At 41.8% G+C, this 13,957-nt stretch overlaps 3 protein-coding genes and 2 pseudogenes across 5 annotated transcripts in view; 3 read left to right on the plus strand and 2 right to left on the minus strand.

The window, feature by feature from the left end:
* Positions 1-13,957, plus strand: part of LOC146480359 (uncharacterized) — a 40,498-nt gene that overhangs the window by 24,784 nt on the left and 1,757 nt on the right. The window contains exons 1-2 of one of the 3 annotated variants that reach the window (XM_085109526.1): positions 12,829-13,018; positions 13,130-13,756. In XM_085109526.1, coding sequence (XP_084965652.1) covers positions 13,162-13,756 — 595 coding nt within the window. In that variant the 5' untranslated portion in view covers positions 12,829-13,018; positions 13,130-13,161. The other 2 variants (XM_085109528.1, XM_085109527.1) reach the window with 2 other exon arrangements.
* Positions 403-1,490, plus strand: LOC146480364 (uncharacterized; annotated as a pseudogene).
* LOC146480365 (uncharacterized) lies at positions 1,564-2,358 on the plus strand (annotated as a pseudogene).
* On the minus strand, positions 5,160-7,732 carry LOC146480366 (uncharacterized). Its single transcript, XM_085109532.1, has 2 exons — positions 6,928-7,732; positions 5,160-6,073 (listed from the first exon to the last, which is right to left on the minus strand). The coding sequence occupies exons 1-2, from the start codon at positions 7,541-7,543 to the stop codon at positions 5,160-5,162; spliced, it is 1,530 nt and encodes a 509-aa protein (XP_084965658.1). The 5' UTR covers positions 7,544-7,732.
* Positions 9,098-12,222, minus strand: LOC146480367 (uncharacterized). Its single transcript, XM_085109529.1, has 2 exons — positions 11,081-12,222; positions 9,098-10,434 (listed from the first exon to the last, which is right to left on the minus strand). The coding sequence occupies exons 1-2, from the start codon at positions 11,673-11,675 to the stop codon at positions 9,245-9,247; spliced, it is 1,785 nt and encodes a 594-aa protein (XP_084965655.1). The 5' UTR covers positions 11,676-12,222; the 3' UTR covers positions 9,098-9,244.

A 13,957-nucleotide genomic window follows, 5' to 3' on the forward strand; every position in this document is an offset into this window, starting at 1 on the left:
AAATAAATAAGTAAACAAAAAAGGAGGGAGAAGTGACACCTTAATATAGCCACTACTTTCATTCGGACGGTACGAGATGGAATATTTATACCGCGTTTACATAAGCCGTTTTATTCTCAGGCAGCCGCTCCGTTTCCCTTTTCCACGCTCACCACGCGCGCCCAATTAACGCAGGCTCACGCAATAGTCGAACTTACCTACGAGAATATGAAAGGGACAATTAAACCGCAATTACATGACACTGGTATGTTTCACATCGGTGCGAGAATCTCGCTTCAGTGCAGCTGCTGGGGTGAACAAACTAACCTCAGTATCTCGTGCAGACATCAGATTTGGACTGGCATTATGTAAACGACCTCGGAGCCGTGGGGAAACAGGATGAGCTGGTGCCGGTTTGAAAAATTTACCGATGCCAGGTAAACACTGCCTAGTTGAAGTTGAGAACTAGGATATAGCAGAAAAAATGTTTTCTCTCTTAGCTACATTAAACGAACAAAATATCGATCGGAATTTTGGCAGGCTATGTTTCATAAGGCTATAAATTTTTTCATGAAATATTGGTCTGAAATGGGACAATAGTTTGACAGCCTCCTGGGTCCATTCTTCACACCCGACCCCGCTTTAATAGCACTCAGTGACCTGAACTCATCCAGATCATGCGCACTGACGATAAGTTCTTGGAAACCAAGTTCTTCTCTAAGAAAAAAACAAATAAACATTTAAATTGTATTCTATAGCCACCCACCACCAGAAATCTTCATTATTGCCCATTGTCATTTCAAAAAAGACGCATAACGGCATTATAGGTTACAAAATGCTCAAGAAAGATCAGTGTTGGCGCTGTGATACTATATGTGCAGCGCCGCCTGCAAAGATCTACTGCGGCAGATGCGAAGTGGCGTTTTACTGTAGCGATAAATGTAAGAGTAGCGATGAGTTTCGACATCAAGTGGATTGCCAGACGGCTTCGTTGAAGAGGAAATGTTCTGGATGCTGTAAAGAGGACACTGAATTAAAGCAGTGCGGTAGCTGTCTACAAGCTTGGTATTGCGATCAGATATGCCTAAAGAAATCCTGGTCAACACACAAACCCCACTGCCAACACTGAGGTGACAAAGAAAACCAGTGAACTGTCTGATCAACTAAAGGATGTCTTCGACTACAAAGAGTCCGCACAGTTGCAAGGAATGGCAACTGTTTATTACTGGGGTAACATTCCTGCTACGGATCTCATCAACCTTCCTCTGAACGAAGGCTGCGACTATTCCAAACCTTTGTCGGTTCTCGCTTGTGGCGTTGGAGACCCAAGGAATGTGGTGCTGTCCTTGGCTCAGCTTCAAGAAGCTTATCAAGAAGAGCTCACCTTTGTTTTGAACGACATTTGTGCCTGCACACTGGCAAGGACAGTTCTTATTCTGTACATGCTTTTGAAAGGTAAGCTTCTATTATTATATCAGTTGCTGTCCTACTTTCGATTTGATCGACTATAATCGGCCATTAACAATTGATGAAAACAGTTTTGTGGACGCACGATGGTGTAGTTGTTTACGAACTGTACCACAGATGAGTTCATGGTGTCGGACAACAAACTTTTACTTCCGTCACATTATCTCTGTTCACTCACGTTCTTACATCCTTCAGTCATCTGTTCTTTCGTTCAGCGGATGGGACTACAAAGATGTCCGGTAGTGGGGCCACTCGTCATCAATCCTTAAGATGTACAGCGAGTATGTGAGTCACGTGCTTCAGAAATGCGCCTTAAAGTTGGCCAGCGGACAAGGCAAGTTCCACTTCCTGTTGTGCAACTGTATGGAGCTCGCCCCATTCGTTCCTCCAGACCGGAAGTATGATCGGGTGACCACCTCAAACATTGCAGACTTTGTTCCGCTATCCAACATTCTGGACACATTCAAGCCACTGCTAAATACCAGTAACCCCTCCTCAGTTATCATAACCGAGTTTCTAAACTGGATTCAGTTCACAACTTTGAAGACAGAAGCGATGGAGCGGGCCGAGTTCATGCCACGGGGCGACTGCTTTCGAAAAAAAGTTCTCGAAGACACCAAAAATCCTGCCATTTCCAGTTCTAGAGCTTTCCAAGGTTTTGTGGAGTACCACAACCATAGCGCTGAATTCATCCAGGTCCTCCGAGCATCTTTGCTGATCCCTGAAGTCCCGGATGAACGTAATCGCAGGCGCACATGAAAGTCAGTGGCTGACCATAATGGGCTGATTGCAAGAAATTTCGTTCGCTGCCAAAATCGAGTCTTCCCGGCCAGGTGGATGCTAAATTGCCGCAGAGTTACTATGATGAATGGCTTTGAAAGAGCCGTAGAGTAGATCGTCAAACCAAAGTGAAGTGTTAACGAACGCCTGCCTTTCCCATATTTGCCATATTTGAAGCAATTCTTCGAAAGCGTGCATGAACGATACGTAATACACAATAATAACGTACATGTATAGTTATCGCTAATACAATGATTAATCTTAAACTGAAGGACCGAAAACGATATCCAACTAAATCGAGCATGTGCAGTTGGTCCCTGCAACATACTTCATTAGTTCGTTTATTCCTATAGTTTTCTTTCCATAAATGCATTTGTGTAGATTTAACTAGATTCTTGACAAAAATTATAACCTTCTGGCCTACATACGGAAAAGGATGCTGAAAAATATTGGGTTCCCTATTTCCTGGGGTACTCCTTTGCCATTTGCGTGCTTTTTCTCTACGTTCCCACTTGTCACTGACTCAAAGAGTGCTGTTTTTACACCAGGGTCTCGCCACCATTTTCCTGCCCCCCCCCCCCCCCCGCCCCACTTTACCTGTGTATGCGTTCCGCCCCACTCCCGAAGACGTTGATCTGCGACAGTCTTATCTCATTGACCAAGTGTATCTGCTTGTACAGTGTAATTTCTTTCGCAAGTTTCAAACATGGAATGCCAGTTATTGCACCACATCCTTTCTAGGATTCGAATTTGCCAAAAAAACATCGTTGATTTTATCTGTATCGTTGTCTTTCTTTTTCATTTTTTCACTACGATAGCTGAAAGATATTCCTTGCATTGGCCATTAAACCACACTATAGCTGTATTACTATTAGCTATTTTATTACACTTCGCCATCATTAAATTTTAGAGGCTATTACCACAATGAAATGAATGTTGTCTTATCGCTGCTGTGTGAATTCTGAAGTTTTGACTGTTGATATAAATACTGTTTTACCACAATTGTTTCTAATCTCGCAATCTGATTGGCTGATTTTCCGTTGTCGATAAGAGTCTAGACAACGCTTGCGTCAATCAGCGCGCGGAAATTTTGACAGTTATTGTAAAAATTTTCTTTGACGTTGATATTGTGGTAAAAAACAAATCGAATGTGCTTTAGCGTTGTCTGCACTCTTATCGACAACGATATTCGTCATCACAGTGGTCAAAATTTGCTGTGGACTCACGCAGCTGCGCCTCGTGAGTCCACAACATTTTGACCAATGTGATGACGAATATCGTTGTCGATAAGAGTGCAGACAACGGTAAACCACATTCGATTTGTTAAATATACAAAGGAACAAACAAAAACTTTCGGCCGGGGTTCCCAGGATTGTTAATTATCCCTCGTTGAAAAAGCGATTTCTACAAGAAAGCAAAGCGTACTAGATAGTGTTTCTCATTCTCTGAAAGCAGACGAACTCAGACGTTTTACCAAAACTGTGTGGATAGACAAACGTGCTGATAATTGCGCAAAAACAGATTAGATAATGGAGTACAAGAACAGGTCATCTTTCACCTTTGTATTGTAATATTCGGAAACTTCATAATAGGCACCGGCGGAGGGGAAGCGGGGCAGAGAGAAGTTGTACCGAGGTTTTTACAGTATAGAAATGAACTTTAAGTATAAACTGTGCTTCGAAAACAAAACCTAAGTAGTGGGAGATATGAGTTTTGGGAGAAGAGTGATTCACGCGAGTTATAATGTAGAATATTGAGAGCAGAATTCATCACCAATTACTGAGGGCCACAAAACATTCGTGTCTAATGACTCACCGCTTGTATTAAACCGATCGATACTTAGCCTAAACAGACAGCACACTTAATTGAAGGGCTGGTTACGAAACCTTGCCATGGAAACAAATTCCAACTAAAAGATATGGTCTCCACAGTGGCAGAGAAGGAGCGGAAGTTTACTCTTAAATCTATGGTGGTCCTCTATACCTTTAACCGATTGGGGTAAGGTGTCTCAGTCTATTGCTGACCTATGTCTTGGCTTGAACAAAAGTGAATGCTGTTTGATTTGCAAAGCGACAAGACACCAGTGGATTCAAGTCCAACGCATTTTATTTTTTTTTTTTTATCCTGTTTTTGTTATTTTATGTCGAGTGAGTATCTACATGCAATGCAGTTTAACGGTGTTGGTTTTAGAAGATTTCGCGAAGCGTCACTGGCCTCTGCAATTACGCGCAGTAGAAGCAAAATAATTACGGCTTAACGAAGGAGTCTGCTGTGGAATATACACGATTCATGTACCACGTATGACAGCACTTCTTAGTTTTTTTCAGTAAGCGGTGAACAAACACAACTAACCCGAGTGACAGGTGTATTTGTAATGTTTCTTTGCTGCTATCTTCAACTTAATAATGTAGAAAACACAGGACGGTTTTCTAAATAATAAAACATGCTGAAAATGCGGTGTAGCCTATTGCCGGGCTGCCTCAGGACTCAGTCGTCATTTGTACATACCTACAGGAATCGCCGGTGGCTAAGGCAGACAAGAGTGCGATGCACCATCGCAGGTTTTCCTTACGCAGTTTCTTTTACGAAGGTGGTTTGTTTTGGTATATTCAGGTCAAATCTCTCTAATGGTTCAGTTTTATGTCACGTTTTCTGCTTGTGGAAACGAGTAGTAAGCTTTCCTGTTCATCCTATAAAAATAACCTATAAACATTACAAAAACCCAAAACAGACACAACAAAATAAAGCTAAGACATGCTGGTGCCGTGCAACAACACTGAACAACAACGACTTTATTCTACCCCTACAGAGCACTACACATGAAATGACATAAAAAGTCAATGAAATAGAAAAAGGGTTATTGGCTTCCTAAAATAACTTGAGAGTTAAAATACAAGGAAGCCAATTGACATGAAATAAAAGAGCAGAAGGCTTTACCTAGGGGATATGAGGAAGAATGACAAGCGAGTACAAACGGCGAAATCAGCAGTGCAACTTAACGACAAAGAGCACTGGCAATGAGACCTGTTAACAGGCTCATCATCCCTCAAATCTGTAAACCGAAGCCAACTTTGAAACTCGGTAATGATTATCGAGGAAGGGTTCCTTGTGTTTAAAAGCGGCTCAAACGTACCCAGAATTCTTCCGAGAGGAACATAATCGGCGATGTTGGAGGTGGTCACGCGGTCGAACGTTTGTCCATGTGGAAGAAACGGAGCGATCTCCATACAGTTGCACAGCAGGAAGTGAAACTTTATTTGTCCAGTTGCCAGCTTTAAGGAGCATTTCTCAAGAACATGACTGACATACTCATCGTACATCTTAAGGATTGATGAGGAGTGACCCCATTGCCGGACCTCGTTGTAGTCCCACCCAATGAATGGAAGCACGGATGACTGAATGATGTAAGTGAAATCGCCCTTATTGCCACCTGTTTGGAAGTCAGAACCTGTGAGAGTAAAATTCTCCCGAGGAAGTAGTTTTCGAGCTTTCTTCCGCGACAAAATCCCGTTTTGAAACCAGTCAGATGCTGATTCCCTATGTTTCCCGGGGATTTCTGCTAAGTAGAGATATATTCCATCCTTTGCAACAGGATTTTCAAACTGCCTGCGTCGAGCATCTGTAATCCAGTCTCCTCCACGTGAACTGAGCTGAAGCCAGGTGCACCATACCTCAGACATTCTCTGAAATTGCCTTTGGTTCATCTTCATTGCACCCCCTGTCAGTTCTTCAAGGCTGGATGCCTCGATCAGTTCTTGCAGCGTGCGGATAACAAGCTGAAAGTCTTCTTCACTGAGTCGCAGGGAATACCATATCTGTGTCACTGAGCTTGCCACTTGTTTCCCCCCTGAAAAGTGAATTCATTGTTACTTATCAAAAATAAGCGTTACATTTTACCGGTTGGGAAGAGTGCTACAATAAGAAACTTGTATTTTGTTTCAGTTTTTTGTTCTCATACTACTGACCGCCAATTAACCGAACACTAGTGTTTTTAAAAGTGTAAAAGATAATTCCGAATTGAGAGACGGTCGCAGTAATGTTCGTAACTTAAGGAGCGACTAAAAGAAAGCATGAAAAAATTCAGAAAAAGAAGAAGAAAGCCTGAATTTTTCAGGGACAAGCCTATAGTTTTCGAAATAATTTCAGCGCCTACCAAGTTAATAGATAAGGGGTTTAGTTTCTATAGGAACTGTGGTGCTGCGTTGGTGGAGCAGGTAGTGAAACCTAATATTTGTTGTATCAACTGAGTTGAGATTCGAGAGCTGATCGAACATTAGCCTTTTTTCAGAGTGCATCCAAGCTTCACGGTGACCAAATTACCTTACCTATCAAATAAATATCTTTCAAAACGATTCAATTTGAGAAGTGCAGAATCTCGATGAGCTAGAAAGTACGTTAACTTCAAAAAACCCTTTCAGCCCTTTTCTCAGCCGAAAACATTCCCTGAACAGCACTGACAAGTCGAATTTCGATTTCCCGTTCGAATGTTATTGAACAAACTTCTAGACTTGGGCTTGCATGCTGGGCTTTTTATATCGCCAACTGTTACAAGTTATTTACAATCTTCCTTGTAACGCATCCGTCTTCTCAGTGGAATGCTATGAAAAAGTGTAAAAGGTAGTTCCGATTTCGTTTTGACGAAGAAACCATACTGGGCAAGACCGACGCAGCATTAGACTGGCCATAATTGCAAGGGCTTACCTTTGAACAGAAAATACAGAATAAGAACTGTCCTCGCCAGTGTACAGGCGCAAATGTCGTTCAAGACGAAGGTGACCTCTTTTTGGTAAGATTCTGGAAGCTGAGCTAAGGACAGCACCGCATTCCTTGGATCTCCAACGCCACAAGCAAGAACCGACAAAGGTTTGGAATATTCGCAGCCTTCGTTCAGAGGAAGATTGATGAGATCCACGGCAGGAGTGTTGCCCCAGTAATAGAGAGTTGCCATTCCTTGCAGATGTGCCGACTCTTTGAGGTAGAAAATTTTCTTAAATTGATCAGACAATTGATAGGTCTCCTTTGTCACCTGTTGGCAGTAGGCTTTATGTGTCGGCCAGGATTTCTTCTGGCATTCTTTATCGCAGTACCACACTTGACGACAGCTTCCGCACGGTTTCAGCCCAGTATTCTCCTTTCCGCATCCAGAACATTTCCTCTTCAACGAAGCCGTCTGGCAATCCACTTGATGTCGAAACTCATCGCTACCCTTACACGTATTGCTGCAGTAATACGCCATTTCACATCTGCCGCAGTAGATCTTTGCAGTCGGCGCTGAACATATAGTATCACAGCGCCAACACTGGTCTATTTTGAGCATTTTGATCAAACTTTAACCAAGATATGTTCTGTTTGGTTTTAACATGTAAAATGCGTGATGGATGATGAATAATTTAATAGTTACTTAGAAATTAAAATAGATTTCCGAGAATTTGTCCTAAGGGGGACCCCTTGAGTTCTTTTCTAGAGACGCCAAGGGAAGGGAAAGGCAACCTATATTCTAATTTATTTGAGCCGGCGCCTTACAAGTAACGCCAGTAACAATTTTTTTCTGAATAATAAAGGAATAGATCATTGATGTCTGTATCATGATATGTAATAATACACTAGCGCTCTTCAGCAACTGCGCAGGCGCTATAACCGAGCGAGGATGTACTCTTTTCTTCTTTTAACTGTTTTTCTAACAGGAGCCTATCACAAGCAGGATTACACTATGGAATAATTCCCTGGGGACTGGGGGATGCGGGTAGGACTGTGGGTCAGGGGAGTAGATATCCTCAGGTATTGCCTCCCCAAGGAGTATTGTTTTCAGTTGAGCTGTGTTAGTTTTACCATCACTACATTGCTACGCGACCTGTAAAGTCACAACGCTTCGCCACCACTAGTTTTGAAGAAAAGAACCTGAATTGTTCTGTAAAATCTGTTGACGTCGTCTAAAAACGGAAGACGTCCTGTAACAGCTCTTGACTACGTTTGCGTTATAGCAGGCAAGTAAGATTTGCAGAAAAAATGTTCTAGATTTTTTAGTCATTCTTGGATAAGGCGGGATGATTCCTACCCTTAAGTGCTCAAATGTCCATCGCTGTTGATGCTTTGCAGACAAAGATACATTAGTGACATCTTCAAAAACGCTTTCTTTTGAAACTCAATTAAGTGAGCCATTCAGTTACAAAGGCGAAATACTGTCCTTAATGAAAAAATTCTCAACTGCCACAAGCCTGGAAAAAAACAAAAAACAAGGCGTATTCCGCCAGACCAACAAGTAAATCTAGTTCAAATTTCCCTCTTCCTGGCCACGGTTCATGCATGCAAGCATATGCCCAGAGGGGATGCTGAATTTTTGATCGATCGGCGCATAAATACAGGTGTAAATTATAGTTGTTTCGATCTGAAAATGGATTTATTTTGCTTAGTGGCCTGTAAGAGGGTATAAAAGTTGGCTATTTTGGCTTGAAAGGGGTAACATTTTGAGGTTCAGGTCTGGAATTGTACAGCCTATTCTTGGGTCTGTAAACGGGTAAGAGCCTAAGCTTAGGGCTGCATCACCCATTCCAAAAATGTCAAGGAGTACCTCCCCCGGGTAATAATTTGAGCAACGTGTTTCTCGCAACTTTAACTGAGACAAGTGACACAAAATGTCACGCAGCATTGCATTAGCATGAAACCTGCTTATGACTGGATATCATGGAAGCCGGACCCATGGAAGAAAAGGTGAAGATGAAGATGAAGTCCAGATAAAAGGCTTGAGATACAACGAAAACGGTGACAAATAACAAACGTTTTAAACAACAATGTTATATTGATGGTAGAACGAGAATGCTCGTACCAAAAATGTAGAACAAAGCTACTATAATATTAATGAAAACACAATACCATTAATCTTTGGTCCACTTAGAAGCTTCGACAGTTAAACAATAAAAAAGCCGTTTGCCAAAAATCCAACTGAAACTAAGAATGTCATAGTGAGTTTCCTATTCACGTGCGGCATTTTTTACCTAAGAGTTCAGTTCCGCGAAAACAACTATTGAGTTGACGAGGGAACCTTCCACTCCAAAGTAAATTCGTCTCCTCTAATCAAGTTCACTCGGCGACAGTTTACAGCTCTCTTGAAGGGAAAAAGTGTGTTTTCATTCCTCGCATAGTCGCGCAGTTCCAGACCTAAATCAGCGGTCAGTGTTTTAATGGATGGAAGTTTCTTGTTCTTTGCCAAAGAAGCCAGTTCTTCATCACTGCGTGACTCGATAAGAGCGGCACGAAGATACAACTGGAAATCTGGAATGTGGTTGTAATATTCGAGAAAGCTGGTTAGGTTTATAGACGTTTTTAGTGCTGGGTTGTTAGTGTCTTTAGCTGCATTCGGTGCGACAGCAAAGTACTTCCATGGTATACGGTTCCGAACTTCTGGCAAATGATGACCCAGCCAGTTGTGCGTCTCAGTGACCAAGACCGAGTGTTCATTGTTGGTATTCAAAAGCCTTTTGAATTTCGCCAGCAGGGTGGAGAGGGAAATGAAGTCAATCAGATTAGAAGTGGTGATGCGGTCGTATTTTAGCTCAACAGGTAGGAATGGCTCAATCGTCATGCAGTCACACAGTGTGACATGCATCTTCACCTCACCACTCTGTAGTTTGGCAATGCACTTGCTGAAGACATCTGACAGGTACGTGAAGTACATCTCTAGAAGAGAATCACTCTTACAGAAATTCTCCATCGTTTTGTAATCCCATCCAGTAAAGGGAAGATTACTGGGATCAATGGAAAAGTCGTAGTCATATATATCACCCCTTTTCCACTGGAAGGAGGAACCGGTAAGGGTGAAATTCTCTCTCGTTAAATGCGATGCTTCAAAATGTGAGGTAAACAATCCAGTTTCCATCCAAAACTTGGCGGAGTCTCTGTGGCGTTGCGGGATTGTGTTCAGATAGTCTTGAATTCCCTTTGCTGATTCAGTATCTCTTTGGAAAGCGGCGTTCCTTCTCTCAGTCACCCAACACCCTTTGAGTGTTGAGAGCTGAATCCAAGTTTCCCAGACTTTCTTCAGCTCATGCAGTTGTTCAGGAGTGGCCACGTTCATAAAGGCACTTGTTAGGGTGCTCAAGTCATCGGCCGCCCAAAGATCGTCAAGCGCCAACATCAGCAGCAAAAAATCACTTTCCAAGATGCGCAGAGAGTACCAGATCCGGATGACAGTGTCCACTGCCTCCATTCCTCCTACGATATAAGAAATGATACATGAAAGGCTTGAGGGGACGATAATAGGCTGTAACATACTTGGGTTTCTATGGATGTAAATGATTCTTAGTTGAGCAAATTTGTCAAATCCTAGCTATTACGAATGGTGATTGCTTTGAATGGAGTATTATCCATGGAATGGGGCAGGGACAGTTTGAAACCACGGGCATTATTATCCCTGGATTGTACAACACTAGTTTAAATTACCAATTAATTGTATCAATAAAATTTAATAGCGTTTCTGCAACTTTTACAATTTTCCACGTTACTTTACCGCCCTACATCCCAATAGAGGCCACCTCTCTTCAGAGGCCAGTACATTCTTTCTTTCTCTGTTGTTCAAATTGTAATATATATCAGTGTCGAAAGTCTAACATTTCTGTCAAGATTTACAAATTATACTTTCAACCAGCCAAATTTATATGCAAAATAATATTGTCGATATTGTTTTAAAGAGCAATTTCGTTCTATATTTTGTGCTTTAGCTCATTCTAATCTAATTTTCGTTTTATTTATTGTATATATTAGGTATTTACCCCTTTAAAACTTCCCGCTCCATGAAAGGCTTCGTTTGTCATTATTACCGACCCAATGTTTTCAAAATTAAAACAAAGGTTCCACTTACCTTTGTATAGCAAGTAGAGAAGCAGGATTGTTCTGGCCAGTGTACATGGACAGATGTCGTTTAACACGAAAGTTACCTTCTGTTTATAAACATCAGGCAAAGAAGCAATTGTGAGTAGAACATTCCTTGGATCACCAACTCCACACAGCAACAGAACTAGCGGATTAGAATACGTCTCTCCTTCATTCATCGACATGTTGAGTAGGTCCACAGCTGGTACATTACCCCAGTAATAAGTACGGGACATTCCTGGAGCCTGCTTGTTCAAATCACGATCCTCCTTAATTGTAGTAGCCAAGTTAATGGTTTTCTCGACGATATCATGGCATTGGTTCTTGTGATTCCCCCATTCTTTCTTCTGACACTTTGCACTGCAATACCAGGCCTTCGCACAAGTAGAACATCTTAGCATACCTTCGTCGTCCTTTCCGCATCCCATGCATTTTCTTTTCCGTGCTGCTGCGTCGCACTCTGGCTCGTGTCTCCACGTATCCTGTATCTGACATTCCTTGGAGCAATAGAATGCCACTCTGCATCGTGAACACCGCTCAGTGCAGGCTGTCTCACATCGCCAGCAGTGACCATTTCTCTTCATAATTCGTCCTCACAATACGAAAATAGTCAGGCTAAATTCAAAACGCCGTTCAAACTAAATTCTGAACGCCTTCTTTCGTTAGTCAACTACTTTGGCCAGTGTAATCTGGCTTGTCTGAATTTGTTATTCTGCGGATAAATCCTCTTACACTGCGACTATTCAAATGAAAGTCGATCAGTTCTGCCGGCTATGTTCTCCTGCAGAGTTTTCCTTTAGACGTTTTCCCAATGGCAAGGAATTATAAAACTTTCCAGATATCTACTTTGGTGCAAGATTTCTACTTTTAAAGCCGTAGATCGCTCTACAATAGTTCCAAGTGCACGTTTCGTCCGGTAGCCTGAATGATAAACGGAAGTAAATATAAAAGCTATTCAATATCACTTGGTGAAGGACGAGTCCAACATCCAGTTCCTGAAATCATTTGTTGACAAAATAGCTTGTAGTATCCTAAACTCGTCAATGATCGCTGTTCATCACTGTGTAATGATCAGCCGAGTAAGCAAAGTTACATCAGCAATCACCGGCTTAAAAATCTGAACACCGCTTTCCTTCTTAGAAAATCTGATAACTTAATGTATTCTCTTTTTCCTAGAATTCCTTAACCTATGCAAAATTATTTTATGGTTGTCAAGGTTGCGTGACGTATCGGTTCCAAATACTCTGTGATTTTCACGTGATGGTTTAGATCTAAAAAATGTAAGCACGTGTGTAATAATCACTTGGCATGTTGTGGGGTAGAGAGGAACTTAACTAGATTGATAGAAAAACCACAGCCTGCAGAGGGGCAGTTTAACACTGAGATGAGCGGTATCATTTCTTACCCGGAAGTTATGTACGTAACACGCGTCCAACATCTTCCTCTTTAATAGCGCCATGAGGGCCAAACCTCTGTCATTAATGAACTGCTCTGCGGCTGGTTGAAATCTCGTGTGAGCTTTCCTAGCTGGCTTGAAAATATTTCGTGTAAGAAACCTGCTTGGACGCAAATGTATGCTGCTTTCAACGGACTTAATTATGCAATCGCTAATTTATGCAGGTTTCTTCGCGTGACCTGAAAAAGTGCATGATTGTATTGACAAAAGTGCTGGTATCACGCAAGCGCGACATACCAACTAAATAACTTAGCATATTATATGAAATTCTAGGAAAAACAGAATACATTAAGTCATCAAACACAAATATTTTGCTTTGAAATGAAGTAATAAAGGCATTTTACGTCACTAGTGCTGTCAAAAAGTACCATTAAATCTGCCGCCGTTAATGCGTCGAACGTTAGTGACAGCGCCATAAACTGCAAGACCAATAAAGAATTCAAAGGAGCCTAGTCCAACAGGACTTCAAAGGTATGCCATGAAAGAGCTGTTTCATGCGTTACAGTTATGTTCGTGATGGCGGCTGAAAGTTTGAAGCGCATCTTTTGAAAGATAGTTACAAGAAGTTGTTTCTCTCTCCAGAGACATAACCTGAGTAAGCTGATCAACTGATCATGAACAAAGCTGGTCTCTGCTGGCGGTGCGAGACAGCCTGCACTCAGCGGTGTTCACGATGCAGAGTGGCGTTCTATTGCTCCAAGGAATGTCAGATACATGATAAATGGCGACACAAGCCAGATTGCGATGCAGCAGCGCTGAAGACGCAATGTTCCTGCTGCGGTCTTGAAGAAGAAGGAATGATGAAGTGTAGTAACTGTTTGGAAGTCTCTTACTGTAGCACAGAATGTCAGAGACACGACTGGGCACAGCACAAATTGTCATGCCAAAAATCTGTTGAGAAAACACTTAAATTGGTTCAAGAAATGAAGGAGCTTTTCGAGTTAAAAGAGAGAAATCCTGGCCTCGTGGAAACCTATTACTGGGGTAATGTACCAGCTGTGGATCTACTCAACTTATCGATGAATGAAGGAGAGGAATATTCCGATCCGCTGGCTCTGTTGTCGTGTGGAGTCGGTGATCCAAGGAATGTTCTACTCACAATTGCTTCTTTACCTGATGTTTATAAACAGAAGGTAACTTTCGAGTTAAACGACATCTGTCCATGCACTCTGGCCAGAACAATTCTGCTTCTGTACATGGTATTCAAAGGTATTTTTTATTATTTTATTTTGTTTATTTTTTAAGTTACTTCCCTTTATTAAAACTGATTTGACTGATATTTATGCAGTTAAGTTTAATTTATGGATGGAATTGTGCCTGATGTTCTACATTTTTCGTTTGTTTCGTTAATGATAGTGCACTTTGCACGGGTTACCCTGGCGAGCCAGTTTCAGTGTTTGTTTCTTTAAA

Source organism: Pavona decussata, unplaced genomic scaffold, assembly GCF_977016875.1.
Source record: "Pavona decussata unplaced genomic scaffold, jaPavDecu1.1 SCAFFOLD_53, whole genome shotgun sequence".
In the NCBI taxonomy this organism is placed as follows: Eukaryota; Metazoa; Cnidaria; class Anthozoa; order Scleractinia; family Agariciidae; genus Pavona; species Pavona decussata.

What these genes read in the sequence shown, in the direction of transcription:
- LOC146480366 (XM_085109532.1), bottom strand. Translation starts at nt 7,543, where the DNA reads ATGCTCAAAATAGACCAGTGTTGGCGCTGTGATACTATATGTTCAGCG. An exon ending in TCTGTATTTTCTGTTCAAAG is followed by an intron (nt 6,074 to 6,927) that starts GTAAGCCCTTGC and finishes TTCACTTTTCAG; the next exon opens with GGGGGAAACAAGTGGCAAGC.
- LOC146480367 (XM_085109529.1), bottom strand. Translation starts at nt 11,675, where the DNA reads ATGAAGAGAAATGGTCACTGCTGGCGATGTGAGACAGCCTGCACTGAG. An exon ending in TCTCTACTTGCTATACAAAG is followed by an intron (nt 10,435 to 11,080) that starts GTAAGTGGAACC and finishes CTTATATCGTAG; the next exon opens with GAGGAATGGAGGCAGTGGAC.